The sequence below is a fragment of the Dermochelys coriacea genome, chromosome 2 (assembly GCF_009764565.3).
Source record: "Dermochelys coriacea isolate rDerCor1 chromosome 2, rDerCor1.pri.v4, whole genome shotgun sequence".
NCBI classification, from domain to species: domain Eukaryota; kingdom Metazoa; phylum Chordata; order Testudines; family Dermochelyidae; genus Dermochelys; species Dermochelys coriacea.
In genome coordinates, this window is record NC_050069.1 from 193,336,192 (window position 1) to 193,355,465 (window position 19,274).

At 43.4% G+C, this 19,274-nt stretch overlaps 1 protein-coding gene across 2 annotated transcripts in view; it reads left to right on the top strand.

Annotated features, from left to right (window-relative positions):
* Positions 1-414: 414 nt before the first annotated feature.
* The window catches only part of ZNRF2 (zinc and ring finger 2), a 98,534-nt gene continuing 79,674 nt past the window's right edge, over positions 415-19,274 (top strand). The window contains exon 1 of one of the 2 annotated variants that reach the window (XM_038392535.2): positions 415-1,100. In XM_038392535.2, the coding sequence (XP_038248463.1) occupies positions 701-1,100 (400 nt within the window). In that variant the 5' untranslated portion in view covers positions 415-700. The remainder of the gene's footprint in view (positions 1,101-19,274) is intronic. The other variant, XM_038392534.2, reaches the window with a different exon arrangement.

The window sequence follows — 19,274 nt, forward strand, 5'->3', positions numbered from 1 at the left end:
AAGCTGAGCTCTGCTCCTCAAGCAGCAGCTGGGATCGGGAGCAGTAACAGGTGGGCTAACTCCGCAGCAGCCCTTGCGGGCCTCTAGTCAGTGCACTCGGCGGCAGTTCCCGTTTATCCCCCGCTGCCAAACAAAGGGGGGGGGGGCCCGCTCCCGCCGCCTCTCTGCCCTGCGAGAAGGGGCCACGCTTCCCGCAACCGCGGAGCCCAGCCTGCGCGCTCCCCGGGCCAGCTGGCGGGGTGAGAGGCCGGGGCCGCGATGGGTGTCCGGGCGGCGGCAGGCGTGGCTAGGAGCTGGGGGCCGGGCTTACCCGGCGCTGCTGGGGGCGGCTCCCGCCCGACCCGCCAGTCGCCGGCCGCGCGCCGGGGCCGCCCCCAGGCCGGCGACACAGGAGGGGCGGCGCCCGCTCGCCCGCCCTCGGCACGGCCACGCGCGGCGGGCAGAGCCAGCGGTGGGCGGCGGGGCTCGGCCCCCGGACGGTGGCGGCAGCAGCAGCAGCCGCAGCCGCCGCCGCCAGCCAGAGCCAGCAGCGCCCCGAGCGGCTCATGGTGGCGCCCGAGACCCGAGAGCAGCGGCCGCTCCGGCAACGCCCGCTGAGCCGGATCCCGGCGGTGCCCAGCGCGGGCCGGCCCCCGGCGCTCCCCTCCCCGCGCCTCCCTCGCGGGCGCGCTCCTGCCGGGGCCGCCTCAGGGCAGCGGCGATGGGCGCCAAGCAGAGCGGCCCGGCCGCCGCCAACGGCCGCACCCGGGCGTACTCGGGCGGGGACTTGCCCTCCGGCAGCGGCGGCGCGAGCGGGAGATACGCGCCGGTGGCGGCCCAGGCAGCCCCCGCGGGCTCGGCGGCGGCGGGAGCCGCGGCCGCTGCGCCCGTGGCGGCGCCCCGGAGCAGGTCCCTCGGCGGGGCGGCAGCCGCCGGGAGCAGGGCCGCCCAGTCAGCCTTCAGCATCCCCCCCGGCAGCGGCCCCTACGGCTCGCAGGACTCGGTGAACAGCGCGGCCGAGGAGGGCGGCCGGGGGCGGCCCGCAGGGGGCGGAGGACACGGCGGGCCCCGGCTGGTGATCGGCTCGCTGCCAGCGCACCTCTCGCCGCACCTCTTCGGAGGTAAAGTACCCGCCCGTGCCCGTGGGGGGGGGGGGGGGGGAGACTGCAACCTCTTGTGCTACCCCTGCCTGGGGGCGTGGGGGGGGGGGACCCGTAACACTCAGTGCTGCTCCAGCCCGGGCCCGGGCATGGGGGGAGAGGGGCTAGAGAGACACTCATACGCTCAGCCCTTCCCCAGACAGCGAGACCGTACACGTTATACAGTACCTCAAATGTGTGTGCTGGGGCTAGGGAGTAGGCAGGGGTGTTAGAACCATTTCTAGAGTGGGGATGCTGAGAGCCATTGAACCCTGTGTGCGATGGAAACCGCTTCAACCCATGGGGCTCATAGCCCCCGCCCCCCCGCACCTGTGTGAGTAGGTCTCTAACTCTTAGTGATGGTCCAGGAAGAGACTTGAGGGCAGCACTATTTGGGGTGGGGTTGAGGTAGTGAGTACCCCCCTTGGAGCCGATTCGGTTGTGTTCTGGGGTTTTTTGTGTGTGTGTGTGGGGGGGGGGGGGTTAGCAGAGGAGGCTTTACCTTTCTCTTCCTAGGGAAATCTTGGGCTTGACTCTAGGCCACTACCCTAATGTTAGAAGGACAATATATTTCATTTCAGTGCACCTTTCTTAGTTAACTGAAGAACTGATTGATTTCCTGTTCCGTGTTTCCACATTCTGAATAGTTTGTAAATCTCAGACTTATAAAGTGAAGTGAGTGGTTTTTTTCTGTATAGCTCTTTTTTTGGCTCGAGAGTAGTTTACGACTTTGGGGGGATTACAGTGAATCATCATTTTGTGAAAGGGATAGCTTTCTAGTTCCTCCAGGCTTCAGTTTTATCTATACATGCTTCCCCTGCTGGTTCTTGGCCGTGTAGATTTTAAAAAAAAATTAGAGGTCTGAAAGCAGAAGGAAGGAATTTAATAATGAAATAACCCCCCTGAAATGTAGTTCACCCAGTAAAAAGGAAAAAAAGACCCTCTCTGTCTCGCCACTTTAGACTTTAGTATCTCTAATCTGTGCCTTTGTTAATATGCCTGCCTACTACTTACATAATTAGGATTTAATTGGATCAAGTATGCCTGCAGTTTATTTTAAATCAGACTGAAACCTGTTTTTAGGTACTGATTAAAATGTGTCTGCAGCTTGTTCCTGTTTCTAATTGTCTGTACTGAAACTTGGTTAATAAAATACAAGTTATTGTAATGGAAAAATTTTTTTAATTAACTTATTTTTTTCCAAAAGAAGAAAATGTATAGATGAGGGGAGGTATTTTAAAAAACAATCTTTAAGAAAATATAGCACTTTTTTTCCCTAAAGACTGCAGTACGTTTCCTGGAGATGGTAGAAATAGAGGAGGAGGAGCAAAATATTGAATCTATTGAGAATGAAGTTAAACACTCTGTAAATAGTTTGAAAAAGATGAAGTTGTTCAGTTTTTTCTACACAGAAGATTGTACAATTGTTTTAAATTAAAGTTTTTGGTGCATATTATGCACTCTTCGATCTCTCTTTCAAGTGCAGATTTTTAATTTTTTAGGTAAGGTTGTTGAGTTGACTTCTTTCAATGACATTTGTTATAAAGGTTTCACTGCTCATATGAGTAAACACTAAGGTGTAACAGGACTGTCCTTTAATGTGTTAGATCTTTTTGATATCCGTTGTAATTGTCTAGATGAACTTAATACTTGTGTGTTATAGCTTGTGTAAATTCTGAATTAAAAATAGAATGAAATGTCATTTTTTGGGGAAGGGCAAGGTGCCTGTCTGTGTGAACTTACTTTCACTTTTGATAGTGATAAATGAGAGCATTGTTTGCAGCAGTGTGGTAACGTAGTTCTGTAATATAAAATGTCTGTAGCTTTACATTTGAGATTTTTAGCCTTCAATGTAAGTGGCATAGACTCAAGAGCAGTAGGTCAAATTAAGATTATTTTTTTTTCCCCAGTCCTGGCATTTCCTGGATGGTCAACATGTATGTTACAAGAAAAGGAGTACTTGTGGCACCTTAGAGACTAACAAATGTATTTGAGCATAAGCTTTCGTGAGCTACAGCATGCGTGCATCCGATGAAGTGAGCTGTAGCTCACGAAAGCTTATGCTCAAATACATTTGTTAGTTTCTAAGGTGCCACAAGTACTCCTTTTCTTTTTGAGGATACAGACTAACACGGCTGCTACTCTGAAATCTGTCATGTATGTTACAGACAACCCTACAAACAGATTTCTGTTCAGTTGCATTTTTGTATGTGTGGACCTGAAGACAGTCCTGGTCTCCTGAAGACTCCTAAGTCCACTACTGGCTGCTCCTAGTGCTGTGATTGAACATGCTAATGGAGAGCATCAAGCCTACCTTAACAAGGAGCATTTGCCCTTGAGAAGGAGAACTTAAGTGTAAGTGTTCTTATAGTGCTGAGTTGCTGCATGTTTATTAATTGTTAGTTAAGAGTAGCAGGGCTTTGATGCAAGGATGGCTGCAATGTTATCAGAGTAGTATGCGTGAAAGCTGGTGTGTGCAATTTCTTTTGCAATCAAAGGGTACTGTGCTATTGCATATTTACAGTCTATATACAGTGAGAGAAAAGCATTAAAACTTAAAGCATGTTGCCAATTTGTTACTCAAAAATAGGAGTCCTTGCTTAAACCTTGCATCACAGCCTTAATTAGATCAGTTACAGACCCTATTTTCTTCATTACAATTTCAGGTGATAATTTTCATAATTGCTAAGTAGTACCATATGTTTTCTTATTCATGAATCTATTAAACCAGAGTGCAGAATATTAGCTACTTATTGATTGAGATGATATAGAATGTCCTCCACTTATGCAATAATGTTTAACATAGTTAGGTGACTAATCGATGATGGCTATCAGATATTAGATTTTTGATGATGCAAAATGTGACCAGCAAAGCTGCTTACAATCTATATCATTTATATCTATCTGTGAATCAGTCTGAAGTAGCTTTTCTTTTTTCATATGAAAATGAATGGATGCTTAATCTAATCCTAGCATTCAGTTTTTTTAAAAAGGGAGGGGAGGACCTTTACATTTCAAACTTTCAGATTATATATTTTTTTGCAATTTAAATATTTTGTAACGTGGGTGGCATAATAACTTTCCAGTGCAATTAACATAGTAAATGTCATAGCTATACACTTTTTTAAAATTCAATATAGTATTCAGATGCTTGGTTCAAACAAGTGGCCCTTTTGTAGATCACAATTTCATAAGACTGTCCATGGGGGAAAATAACTCTTGAGGACTGCTTTTGTGCTGTTTCTGACTAGCTTAAGCTTGTCTAGGTATGGTGCTTGGCAGTTACTATGCGTATTGTGAGGGTGCTTCAAGCACCCTCCCTTGTTTTGTAAACTGCAGTTTGTGGTGTTGTTTTTTTTTTTTTAACTGAAAACTACAGAAGTTTATTTTGAGAATCAGTTCAGCAGTTTCTTTGGAGAATTAGTTTTATATATAAAGATTAAACTGTATTTTCCTGGCAGAATGCTTGGCGTTGACCATCAATAACACATGGATGTTGCACTTGTAGCACTACTATAATTAATTGGCCCTTATTGAATTGTACTCCATTGTGAGTTTTGAATTACCCAGAACAGTGTTTAAATATTAGCTATCTAATCTGTTAGTTATAAACTACGTGATTTGTACTAGAGGTATGCTAAAGTGCAAAAAATTAAACACTGCTATCTGCTGAGATGTGCAAAAGTATGATCAGTCTGTTATATTTCTTTGGTACAAACTGTAGTAATGTTTAAAAAATAATTCATTCAAAGTCATAGCTCTCCTTTGGGTTAAGACAATCTTGTGTTCATGCTAATTTTAGACTTACTATCCTTTATGTTCAAATATTTCTATATATCTTGTGATTAACTATCGGAGCCAATTCAGTTCAGTAACAAATTTAGGCCCTGATTCTGCAAAGACTTGTGCATATACTTAACTTTATGCACTGTGAATACAGGGGGATCCCCAATGTATGTTGGGGTTACGTTCTTGAAAAGGGTGACGGATACTGAAATGATCTATACTGTGGACTTTCCCCCCTCTCTTCCCCGCCTCCTGAATGCCGCTAAACAGCTGATCAGAACAGTCAGGGGGCACTGGGAGGGAGGGTGAGGAGTTGATTGTTGGCCTTGAAAAGAGTGAATACAGTTTAAATTTTTGTGCCTAACTAAATAATTTGTATTTTCCACACTTTCTGTTTCTGGTTAAGACTGATGTCTAGGTGTATCCTGTTTAACTCTTACTGTACTAGAGTTACTATGATAGGCTTTGTATATGCAAGGATGTTTTGCCAAAAATTTCCCTTTATTGCAACCAGCTGGTTCAGCTCCAACAGTAAGAGCTTCAGGGTAGGCAGGGCCAGAGATGATCGGTAACTCTTGGAGAGAGGGTACGATATAAAGGGGGCGGGGAGGGGGGACGGACCTGATCACCCTGTGTGTTGCCTCTGGCCCCTTTCCCACTCACCTTGTGCCTCCCATACCTGCTCCAAGCTGGCACCACCGTGCCCCCTCACAGCTCCTTACCCACTTCTCCCATTGCCTCCCCACTATGCGCATGGTGCAGGAAAGAGTGTGACACCTACTGTCAAGCAAGTAATCGGGGTTGTGGGTAAGGAAGGAATGGGTCTCAGTGGGCTTTTCTGCCCTTTCTGCTCCCCCCTTCAGAAGTGCGCTTGCAGCCCTGTCCCGCTTCCCTGCTCCGGCCGCCACCTAGCAGGACTCCGCAGGAGTGCTAGGTGTCAATGACTTTCATGGGCACATCTCCCTGGGCTGCACTCTACCTGACTCCCACCCTGCCAGAAATCTGGTGGGGGAGAGGGGATATGTGACCCTGCGTGCCCCCCATACGTAGCCTCTGGATCCAGGCAGCTGCTTTTGTGTTTAACCCCTGTGCCATCTAAAAAACAGAGCTCTGCATAGCTCAAAAGCTTGTACCTTCCACTAGCAGAAATTGGTCCAGTAAAAGATATTGCTCACCCAACTTGTCTCTCTCGTGTCCTGGGACCAACACAGCTACAACAACGCTGTGCACATCTAAAAATACTAGCAGCTGCTTAGGATTTTGTTTCCACTAGTGCTCCCACCTTCGGCAAGCTGGATTTAGGGATGGCTGGTCGCTATATGCCAAAGATCACAAAAGATTCAGGTTGCTTCCAGTCCGAAGAGACCACTCACTTACCCAGGTCAATTTTTACCTCAGATCTCATGCAAAAGACAATGCTTGTAGCCAATCCTATAGTAAACTAAGGAATAATTAACTAGGAAAAAGAAATGAGAGCTATTTACAGGTTAAAGCAGGCCAGCATATACACACAAATGAGTTATAATCTATGGTTCCAAAAGATCATAGAATTATAGTAGTCTGTCAGCACTGAATATCTTTTAGGGATAAGCCAAGTTGATCCTGGGGAAGTCTGCTTCCATTTTGTAGTTCCAGCCTTCTGAGAGATCAGACAGCAAAAGAGAGGAAAATTTTTCTTGTTCATTGTCTATTTCCTTCTTCCAGAATTCAAACTGATGGTATGACCCCTTTTATATGTAGCCTCTTAATGGGTGTGAAGGGGAAATTAATAAAGTCTTGTGATGTCCCACAGTGGCCCATTTAATTTTGATAGCCTTCTTAATGATAAAGAGGCAATCCCTTCTGACAGGTTGACGGTTTCAGGGCAAAATTTTTTTATAGTTGTAAACAAAAACTCAAATATTTACCTTTAATATCTTTATCATGTTATAAGTGAGATTTCTGAAATGCTTGTGAATTACTGCACTCATTAAGTCTAAACACTAAACACATTGTTATAAGTTCAATACCCACCTTAACTTTACTAACACAGGTGAAACTGACTGGTTTCCATTAATGAATTTGTCAGTGCTTGGCTGTGGCCTAAAGCCTTGGCAAGAGCTGGCACCTGGATTGCCAGCATCACACAGTAGTTTTCAAAAAATGATTTAAAAGTAGTTTCAGGTACTTCACCTATCCTTGAGTCTCTCTAGCATTTTTACTAGCTCTGCAGTTGTATTTTCCTATTTTTTAATATTGGAATTTATTCCCTTGTTATATAAACTTGCACAAATGACACAGGAATCTGACTATACACACAGTGCTGTCAAATGCACAAAGTTTTCTGAATAAGTTATTTTTTGTGATATTTACATTCCAGAACCTTAGGTGTTGAAACTACAATTGTATAAAATGGTCACTTATGTCTTTTTTTTTTTTTAAAGAAAGATTGTCCTTTCAAGATAAATTAAACTGTGTTGGTGTCATTTTTTTTTTTGACCATTCTGAAGGGGAAAGCTTATGTAAAAAGTACTTTTCTATAGAATACAGCTGGTATAGGAATGGCCACCACTGATTTGCAGACACCTCTCGGGTATAACATCGCTATATACATTAACCTTCAGGAGAAGAAGTGAAGAATAAATTCTCCAAGTGAACCTTTAAACCTATAATAGGAATTGAAGGAAAGCAGAATATAAGGCTCGAAATGCTTGCTGGTCTGTAAGTGGATGCTGATAGTAGAGGGATGTGAAGTTTGGTTAAAGGAAAGGGCAGGTTTTTGGGTTCCCACCAACGTGTTACTCTGCCTGAAGGGCCACTTTTTTTAAAGCTAACTTGTGTAGGTATGCAGTACGTTTGGGCATGTTCCTATGCTTCCTTTTATTTTCCTTCCCTTCGCTTTTCTAGCTTCTGGGAGAGGAAGTATCTTTCTTCCATCCCAAACCTGCTTTTGACAGTGAATTTTGTGGGGAGGCTTATATTTTGTCTCTTGACCTTGGCTTTGTGGAAGGGCAAAAAGCTCAAATTTCTGTTTCCCCAAAATCATGCAGATACCAGTGACGATAGAATTCTTAAGATGAGTCAGTTTCGTTCCTGTTGTCACTCTTTATCATCAAAGCTAGGGATGGGTGATTTTGCTTTCTGATTTGGGAGCAGAGATGCCAAGTATGGCTGGCTGGCTGGGCATTTACTGTGATGATCTTCTGTGTGTGGGAGGGGAATACTGTTGGAAGCACTAAAATTGACCACATTATAAGTCTTGCTGTTGTTTCAGCCCACAAAGGTGTTGGTAGGGCTTGAAAAAGCTACTCTCCTCTGGTGAACAGGAGGCTTTTCCTGGTGATTGAGGGGCTTCAACGCCATTAGATTCTCCATAGAATGAAGCTTTTGCTTTAATAATTTTCTAAATGCTATGCATGCAGAGATAATCTGTGTGTTCTCAGACAAATCTAGTTCCATTGCTGCTGCTCCTAGCGTTCCCAAACTGCAGCTGAGTGAAGACTGACCAGTTTTGTTACTTTTGATTATTGCTTTCAAAACCCTGTGGGCAGCAGTGAAACAGACAAGGATCATGTCCACGTTGCTTTGCTTCAGCTTTGGAAAGCTCTGAGTGGCAGCCCTGGAGCTATTGTTTGCGAAAGAGGATTAAAATAGTCGCAAAGTTGGAAGTGGACAATCACAGAAAGATGTGCATGTGCACACACGCTTTTCTGCAGTGACTGTGGGTTGGGGGAGTGGAATAGAATAGCTGAGGCAGCCATCTTTTGCGGTTCCTAAGGGCTGTAGAATGTGTAGGTGAAGGAGCAGAGAGCGCTGATTCCTTCCACCGGCTGGCGGAGGTTGGGACATCTTACTTTTATTGGAAATCTATTAACTAGAGTTTAGTTACAAATTGTGGTGTCCTCCAGCTAGTATCCATGGCCATCACCCTGTTAGGGCTGTACACGCTCCATCTTCATGACAGCTGAGGCTGGCTCCTTAGCAAGGCATTGTTTCTGGACGGAGGAGGACTGCTATGTTTCATATTAGCCCTAATGTACGATAAACTGCTTCAGCTCTGGTGTTAGGCAAAACACTGCAGTTTTATATTATCAAATATGTTGGAGGGATTGGTTCTAGTGCTCTGTGTATAGTGGAGCCCTAGAAGTGTGAACCTTACAAGGATCATGTCAGTTTCATGTTATTGCTAGTTGAACACTGGAGGCACAGGCATCATCAAGGGAAGGTGGATAGAGGAAGGGAGCTAAAGTCAGAAAGGATAAGAAATAAAATTGAGAATATAGGGAGTACTTAGAAGGGACAAAAAGAAAAGGAGTACTTGTGGCACCTTAGAGACTAACAAATTTATTAGAGCATAAGCTTTCGTGAGCTACAGCTCACTTCATCGGATGCATTTGGTGGAAAAAACAGAGGAGAGATTTATATACACACACACAGAGAACATGAAACAATGGGTTTATCATACACACTGTAAGGAGAGTGATCACTTAAGATAAGCCATCACCCACAGCAGGGGGGGGAAAGGAGGAAAACCTTCCATGGTGACAAGCAGGTAGGCTAATTCCAGCAGTTAACAAGAATATCAGAGGAACAGTGGGGGGTGGGGAGGGGGGGAGAAATACCATGGGGAAATAGTTTTACTTTGTGTAATGACTCATCCATTCCCAGTCTCTATTCAAGCCTAAGTTAATTGTATCCAGTTTGCAAATTAATTCCAATTCAGCAGTCTCTCGTTGGAGTCTGTTTTTGAAGCTTTTTTGTTGAAGTATAGCCACTCTTAGGTCTGTGATCGAGTGACCAGAGAGATTGAAGTGTTCTCCAACTGGTTTTTGAATGTTATAATTCTTGACGTCTGATTTGTGTCCATTCATTCTTTTACGTAGAGACTGTCCAGTTTGGCCAATGTACATGGCAGAGGGGCATTGCTGGCACATGATGGCATATATCACATTGGTAGATGCGCAGGTGAACGAGCCTCTGATAGTGTGGCTGATGTGATTAGGCCCTATGATGGTATCCCCTGAATAGATATGTGGACAGAGTTGGCAACGGGCTTTGTTGCAAGGATAGGTTCCTGGGTTAGTGGTTCTGTTGTGTGGTGTGTGGTTGCTGGTGAGTATTTGCTTCAGATTGGGGGGCTGTCTGTAAGCAAGGACTGGTCTATCTCCCAAGATCTGAGAGAGCGATGGCTCGTCCTTCAGGATAGGTTGTAGATCCTTGATGATGCGTTGGAGAGGTTTTAGTTGGGGGCTGAAGGTGATGGCTAGTGGCGTTCTGTTGTTTTCTTTGTTGGGCCTGTCCTGTAGTAGGTGACTTCTGGGTACTCTTCTGGCTCTGTCAATCTGTTTCTTCACTTCAGCAGGTGGGTATTGTAGTTGTAGGAATGCATGATAGAGATCGTGTAGGTGTTTGTCTCTGTCTGAGGGGTTGGAGCAAATGCGGTTATATCGTAGCGCTTGGCTGTAGACAATGGATCGAGTGGTATGATCTGGATGAAAGCTAGAGGCATGTAGGTAGGAATAGCGGTCAGTAGGTTTCCGATATAGGGTGGTGTTTATGTGACCATCGCTTATTATCTCGGGGCCTCTCCTTTTGCCCCTCCACCCCCACGAACATGATACAGTTCTGTGGTGACCTAGAATCCTATTTTCGACGTCTCAGACTCAAGGAATATTTCCAACACACCTCTGACCAACATATTAACCCACAGAGACCTTCCTGCCAACACTACAAAAAGAAGGATTCTGGGTGGACTCCTCCTGAAGGTCGAAACAGCAGCCTGGATTTCTACATAGACTGCTTCCGCCGACGTGCACGAGCTGAAATTGTGGAAAAGCAGCATCGCTTACCCCATAACCTCAGCCATGCAGAACACAGTGCCATCCACAGCCTCAGAAACAACTCTGACATCATAATCAAAAAGGCTGACAAAGGAGGTGCTGTCGTCATCATGAATAGGTCGGAGTATGAACAAGAGGCTACTAGGCAGCTCTCCAACACCACTTTCTACAAGCCATTACCCTCTGATCCCACTGAGAGTTACCAAAAGAAACTACAGCATTTGCTCAAGAAACTCCCTGAAAAAGCACAAGAACAAATCCGCACAGACACACCCCTGGAGCCCCGACCTGGGGTATTCTATCTGCTACCCAAGATCCATAAACCTGGAAATCCTGGATGCCCCATCATCTCAGGCATTGGCACCCTGACAGCAGGATTGTCTGGCTATGTAGACTCCCTCCTCAGGCCCTTCGTTACCAGCACTCCCAGCTATCTTCGAGACACCACCGATTTCCTGAGGAAACTACAGTCCATTGGTGATCTTCCTAAAAACACCATCCTAGCCACTATGGATGTAGAAGCCCTCTACACCAACATTCCACACAAAGATGGACTACAAGCCGTCAGGAACAGTATCCCCGATACTGTCACGGCTAACCTGGTGGCAGAACTTTGTGACTTTGTCCTGACCCATAACTATTTCACATTTGGTGACAATGTATACCTTCAAATCAGCGGCACTGCGATGGGTACCCGCATGGCCCCACAGTATGCCAACATTTTTATGGCTGACTTAGAACAACGCTTCCTCAGCTCTCGTCCCCTAATGCCCCTACTCTACTTGCGCTACATTGATGACATCTTCATCATCTGGACCCATGGAAAAGAAGCTCTTGAGGAATTCCACCATGATTTCAACAATTTCCATCCCACCATCAACCTCAGCCTGGACCAGTCCACACAAGAGATCCACTTCCTGGACACTACGGTGCTAATAAGCGAGGGTCACATAAACACCACCCTATATCGGAAACCTACTGACCGCTATTCCTACCTACATGCCTCTAGCTTTCATCCAGATCATACCACTCGATCCATTGTCTACAGCCAAGCGCTACGATATAACCGCATTTGCTCCAACCCCTCAGACAGAGACAAACACCTACAAGATCTCTATCATGCATTCCTACAACTACAATACCCACCTGCTGAAGTGAAGAAACAGATTGACAGAGCCAGAAGAGTACCCAGAAGTCACCTACTACAGGACAGGCCCAACAAAGAAAACAACAGAACGCCACTAGCCATCACCTTCAGCCCCCAACTAAAACCTCTCCAACGCATCATCAAGGATCTACAACCTATCCTGAAGGACGAGCCATCGCTCTCTCAGATCTTGGGAGATAGACCAGTCCTTGCTTACAGACAGCCCCCCAATCTGAAGCAAATACTCACCAGCAACCACACACCACACAACAGAACCACTAACCCAGGAACCTATCCTTGCAACAAAGCCCGTTGCCAACTCTGTCCACATATCTATTCAGGGGATACCATCATAGGGCCTAATCACATCAGCCACACTATCAGAGGCTCGTTCACCTGCGCATCTACCAATGTGATATATGCCATCATGTGCCAGCAATGCCCCTCTGCCATGTACATTGGCCAAACTGGACAGTCTCTACGTAAAAGAATGAATGGACACAAATCAGACGTCAAGAATTATAACATTCAAAAACCAGTTGGAGAACACTTCAATCTCTCTGGTCACTCGATCACAGACCTAAGAGTGGCTATACTTCAACAAAAAAGCTTCAAAAACAGACTCCAACGAGAGACTGCTGAATTGGAATTAATTTGCAAACTGGATACAATTAACTTAGGCTTGAATAGAGACTGGGAATGGATGAGTCATTACACAAAGTAAAACTATTTCCCCATGGTATTTCTCCCCCCCACCCCACCCCCCACTGTTCCTCTGATATTCTTGTTAACTGCTGGAATTAGCCTACCTGCTTGTCACCATGAAAAGTTTTCCTCCTTTCCCCCTCCTGCTGCTGGTGATGGCTTATCTTAAGTGATCACTCTCCTTACAGTGTGTATGATAAACCCATTGTTTCATGTTCTCTGTGTGTGTGTATATAAATCTCTCCTCTGTTTTTTCCACCAAATGCATCCGATGAAGTGAGCTGTAGCTCACGAAAGCTTATGCTCTAATAAATTTGTTAGTCTCTAAGGTGCCACAAGTACTCCTTTTCTTTTTGCGAATACAGACTAACACGGCTGCTACTCTGAAACCTATTATTAGAAGGGACAAAAACACAAATAGGGGAAGGGGACGATGCATTGGGGAGGGTTGAAGGACAGATTTCATTTCCTCTCTTGGGGCTAATTGTGACTAGGAGAACTGGGGAAGCATTTCCATTGATGTTGTTTGGCTCCCTCATCTCTGTTACTGAAGGAAATAGTATTGATGAGCTTCACAGGAATCCTTGTCCAGATCTCTGAAGAGAGAGAGGCCACCGTGTTAGGGTGGCTTTGCAATGGGCCAAGTAAGTGATTGGAAGAGGAGAATGGGAATTAGATCATGTCTGAAAAGACCCCCCGCCCCGCCCTTTCCTTCCTCTCCCAAAGAAGTAAGTAGAGGAGCCAAATAGTAGAATGGGCAGTACTGTAACTAGGGTTGGGGAGAAACTCAAATACAAAGATTTGATCTTGGGGAGAGAAGCAAACTGCTTAATTTTACTAGGGTGTGTAATTGTTTCTTCTGATACCATTGTAAAAGTAATGTCTGAGCCTTTGGGTTGTCAGTTCAAACAAAAACTCTTGCATAATTTGTGTACACTCGCATACACTCTTCCTGCTTCCTTGGCATAATAGAAATGAAGAATCCTGCTCTTCTAGGATATTTACTAATTTTGGAATAATTGCTCGAATCCTGACCGAATATCTCTCCATGTGTCCTCTTGCACACAATTGCACATTAGTTTCTAGCAGCCTTCCAAGTGGTATGTCTTTTTCTAAACATCTCATAAAGATGATTTTTTTTATTACTGGTAGGAATCTGAAAACACTTCAAATAATTCTACAGCAGGCCGAGCAGCAAAAGTTTTAAACTATTTTGATAAGTTCTCCGTAGCCCTTGCCAGTCATTTTAGGGAACCCTACCACATAGATGTTTTTGATTCACTGTCTTTTTTTATACAGCCACATTTTAAGCCTTTAACTTCTGAATAATTCTGTACATAGATGAGATTTTTTTTTTCTACTGAAGTTCTCCTGTAACTGCAGCTGCATGAGCCAAATAATGCTTTTAGTTTTCTGAAATGCTCCTGCATCTTGTTAATGGTTTAATTATTTGCTGTAACCCCCTTCATTAATTTCCACAGGCTGTGTTCACTTACAATGGGGATGAAGCAGATTGCTCTTGTTCACAGTGATGTTGTTCTGTGAAAAGATAGTGGAAAGCCTTTGGTTTCTGCACTCTGAGACTTATTTTTGAGCATCTTGAGTATCTGCCTCTTATGGATCAAGGAAAAAGAAATCTTCTAAAATGCACAATTCCTGAAGTTTAAAATGTTCATAATCAGATGTATGAGCAATGATTTTGCTCAACTACCCCAGTTGTGAATGTGTTGAGCTCACATTTTTCAAAAACAGGCACTAAAAGTTAGGCTTCAAAGGCCATATTAGTATCCTGACTGTCAAAAGTGCTGGCTCCCATTGGCTACCTGACAGGTTTCATAGGTTTCATTTCCCAAAAGTGGGAAGACAAACCAAAATAATCCATGAGACTTATTTCCAACCTGAAATGAACATGCAACTCATTACCAGTGCATGTGTCCCTGTTCTCTATGCGTATGCAGAGAATTAATATTGCTCTGAAAAGATCAGGAAACCTTCAGGGTTTCCCCTAGGGAGGTTGAGATGGCTGATTCCAACTCACAAACAAAACGCAAGTGTTGCTTTAGATTTGACTTTGTCACCTTTCCTGTCTCTGTTAGCAGCTGACTTATCTGAGAGTTCTCGCCTTTTTAAGCCTTGCCCAGTCCCAAATGCGTGGGTGTGCTGCATATGATGGTGGAGATTTTTAGTAGATTCTGCTATTGTGTTGACTGACTTAAATATACCATAAATTTGGAGTCACATGATGCGTGCACTTGACATTTCTTCTAATTGACAAATATATATAAAAAAACAACAACAAAAAGATGAGCTTTTGTAAATTATTCTCCCTCATATATGAATAGGGAACTTACATAAAGGATTCATATGGCAGTAGCCTTTATTTGTAAATGTTTTAAAACTAATGCTGTTCACACACCCTTGCTAGCCACTCTGACTGAAATTATTACCTGCAGCAATCATTTTGTACTGTGATTTCATCACATTTTATAAGCGAGAGAAGGTCATATGCTTTCATGCTAGTTAAATATATAGGTGCTCCAGGCAGAAGTTTTGATTTCAGTAAAGTAGTACTCTTCTTTTTGTCAGTACTGAAACAATGCTTACGCATGTGGTATTTATGGACACTGTTGCTGAAATGATGTTTTTTATTATTGTTGTGAAAGATTCTATTGCACCTTGTAAATCTGGTGTTCAGGTTTAAATTTGGTTTGGGATTGTTAAATACTTCATTATTGAGGCTACTGGTACACACAGTAAACAGACTTGTTTAAGTCCTATTAAAACAAGAAAATCAGCTTGCCAAAAGAAAAAGATGAGGTGATAATGAAAAATTCTGTCTTGAGCCATCTTGGGAGAGCATTGCATTTGTTCGGAGTGGCTTGCAATAAAGAGTGTTTGTCTGTTAAAGTGTGTCAAAGTAGACCCTTAGCAGAAGTTGTGTGATGACTGTCATTGTGGACTTTGGTTTCATGAAAGGTATTTATAACTTGGTAAAGATTTGCTGTGTGCTGAAATGTGCCTGGAAGAATTTTTTGAGAGAGATCCTCAAAAATGCAGTTTGCTTACTTTAAAGGAAAACATTTAAAAAATTTAAAATGATCCCATATTTTCTCAGAAATAATGGTACTTGCTTTCTAAAACTTACTCAATTCCTGGCACCCAGATTCTCACATACCTGGCATTTTAAGTGGTGGGGTTACAGGGCTCCTACTATATAACCCATGAATCAGGAGGTAGTCTCTTCAGCCTACCCCTAGGAATTAACTCACTCATCTACGTCCTCTTCCTCGCCTCCTGTGAAGGGGACAGAGGATACTAAAGGGGGTGGGGAACCCCTGCCAGTGAAGGCCTAAAAGTCTCTTCTGTCCCATAAGCACAACACCCGTCAGCAAAATCCTAGGTCCGTAAAAAGGAACGGTTCCCAGAAGTAACTGCATTGGAAATCGGCCTCAAGTTGTGAAGAACTAACATCCTTACTAGATACTACCACTAATGACTAAATCCTATTCTTCTTTAACTTAACAGTGCCTTCAGGATGCTGTGGGGCAGCAAAAAACTCTTCAGGCCTATGCCAATTTGGTCCCTAAAGGAAGAACACACTCCTTCCTGACCCCCCAAACAGGCAGTTAGTCAGGCCCGCAGTGTCTGCAAAATAAAGCTGCTGAAATGGAGCAAAAAGAGGCTCCACATGGCCCTATGGGAGGGCCCTATCAGCTTCTTTCCTCCTCCAGCTGGCCAGTGGGTGCCTAGAGACTCTGGAGGGGGAGGAGGCATCCTTGCCATCTCTCCAGCGAGTGTTCTCCTCCCCCATTCACTTCAGGCTGTCCCGGACACTGTTGGCCCAATCTCATTTTTCACCAGTCAAGACGGATGGGTGGTATTCTCATAAGCTAACTTTCTTAATTAACTTTCTTGTCCCCTAAACTGAACCAAAGGGCTGAGTTATCAGATTGAAAAGAAGAAACCTCAAAAGTGTATTAGTGTAGCTAATATTCAAATTTTTTCCCCACAGTTTATTATAGCTTTTACTGCTGCTACTTGTAAGTATTCTGTTGTGTGTGCATTTCCTCATGTATCAATTCTTTCTGTAAGGAAGACATTCCCTTCTTCTGTTGTCACACAAGCATATACAACAGGATCATTGTGGACATTGTTCCACCCATCAAGACTCAGGTTAACAATTTCACCCTCTAGACTTTTTGCATACTGCTCAATTTCTTTTTCATATACTTTATCCAGCAATTTGACTGCGACATCTGCTCTGTTGGGTGGACTGTACCCTGGTCTTGATGACTGAACCATGTTAACGAAGTGTGGGTTCTCAATCATACGGAAAGGAGAGTTTTTGTTGCATAAACAAACCGAGTAATTTTTTCATCAATTGCCTCTTTTTGTCATCTGCTGGTTCTTATCACAAACTTACCTATGGTTGTTTCTGGATGATGGCGATATCTTTTTTTTTTTTTCTTCTTTTTGCTAGAGGTGATATACTGTGGCTGTGACATACATATTATGATTGAAATGCTATCATGGCAGATAACTCTGAAACTATAGAAAAAGAGGTGATCTTGAAGGTGGATAATCTTCAGAATCTTGTAGGTTGAGGATAGATTCTCCTAAACAAAATAAGTCAATGCTGTTATTTAATTTATTACCATACTGCTCATTTAGTATTATTCATTGCGTTCACTGACACTTAGTATTACTTTAAAAGTGAAATTGTAAAAGAAAGATCTGCCTATTTCACTTACTTATTTTTTTATCACAACTGCATCTAAAATAATAGTACCATAGAATAACAACTATATTTTTTTGCTCAAACATGAAAATTCAAGAATAGTCCAGAAGGAATACAGGTAGTCCAAGGATGAAATAAAAAAGTTTACCAACCTGAAGATCCTGCATGTTCAGACATGTTCCTTTCATCATTTTCAATGCAGTTTCCTCCTGAGAAGGAACACTTCTCATGATGATGTTTTATTTAGGCAACCAGGCCTTGCATTTCTTTGTTGCACTGTTTGCATTTTGCACGCATGCCTGTCTTACACACAGGCAGAAGAACTTCATTAAAATATTCCCAAACTGGGTCTCCTTTATGGCCTGTTGCCATTATAGGTTTTCCCTTCTAGTGAAAGAATGGTATGGTAGATCTCTAATCAATGAAGGACTACACTCAAAGACCTCAAGACTTCTGGAATATGCTGCTTAAACAGTTTCACTTTTGTTTCTATTGCTTGTCCCTCCCTTCTCACATTTATTTCCAGACTTCTTCTCCTTGTCGAGATCTATTCCACCCCCAACCGTTTTGTATTCATTGAGCTTTTTGAAACTTTGCACTTTTAGAGAGATAAGGGATTGACTCTGGGTACACAAATTTACAGAGGGACAATAGGATTGAGGTCTGTTGTTTCTCACCTTTATTATATATTGTATATTACATTTAATATAATATATATTTATTTAAAAATATTTTTGCTGTTAGCAAGCATGTTATCTCTGTAGACACAAATCCACAGTTTGAGAACTGTAAAACTAAGCCTCTCTGATGGTGCTCAGTCTAGAAGATGCTGAGTCCCGTTGAGTAGATAGAAAGATTAACCTAAACAATCTATACAGAAGCCCCTGGAATCCCATAAGATTGGATCCCTAATCCATGAACTATTGGAACTCATTTACAAAATTTTTCTTAAACATTACATGAATATATTGTCTCATACTATAGAATTAGAATTTATAATCCCTATTCCATGATGAGATATCATCGAGCTATAAAGTATCTTTATCTTTAGATAGGTATTTTCCTCAAAAAGCATTTTATCAAAAAAATCTGATTTAAATAAAAATCAGATTTTTTTTTTGACTTTTTTAGAAGTCATTGATTTTTATCCACCCTGCCGGAGGGCTGGGAATTAGAGTTCAACTAGATGACCAAAAGGTAAGAACAGGCATTGTGGGACACCTACCAGAGGCCAGTCGCAGCACTGTAATTGACCAGGGTGTCTACACTGGCACTGCAACACCGTAGCCACAGTGCAGAAAGCTGTATGCCTCTCGTTTGGGGTGGTTTTTTTTAAAAGCGCTGCAACTGCGTAGTTTCTGTGTATTAAGTGGCTTGGCAGCGTGTACACCTCGGGAGCTACAACACAGAAAGCTGCTTTACTGCACGGAAACTTGCCAGTTTAGACCGGGCCTAAATAAGCTAATAGCAATTTAGTTGTAATATATAGCATTGTGATCTGTTTTAAAGGAGAAGCTGTGCCTTTTGGGATGCTTATCTCTCGGTTTTCAGAGCATTTAATATACAACAGAAAGCTTTCTGGATCTCCGTAAGCCCAGTTTGATGGCTGTTTCTATTGAGGAAGGGCTCTGGTGGGAATGAAGCAGGCTGCATTGTTTTAAGGCAGTTTGTGTGTCTCAATATCGGATTTGTCTCAGTTGCTGTTGCATGTCCCAGCAGTGCTGTCTTCCATGCTACATTCAAAACAGGATGGATCAATAAGGCAGTCTTTTTAAAAAATAGACCATCCTATATATAGTAGAACCAGACAACTCTTTTTGTTAGTTGGTAAACTTGAAGCTGCTTTTTCCAGTATCCGTAGTAAAGCCAGATGCAGCTTTTTTAAAACTTGAAATGCATGACATGACTATCTAGAACACATTTCTTTTCAAAGATCAGTCAAATTATAGTTAAGGTTGTCT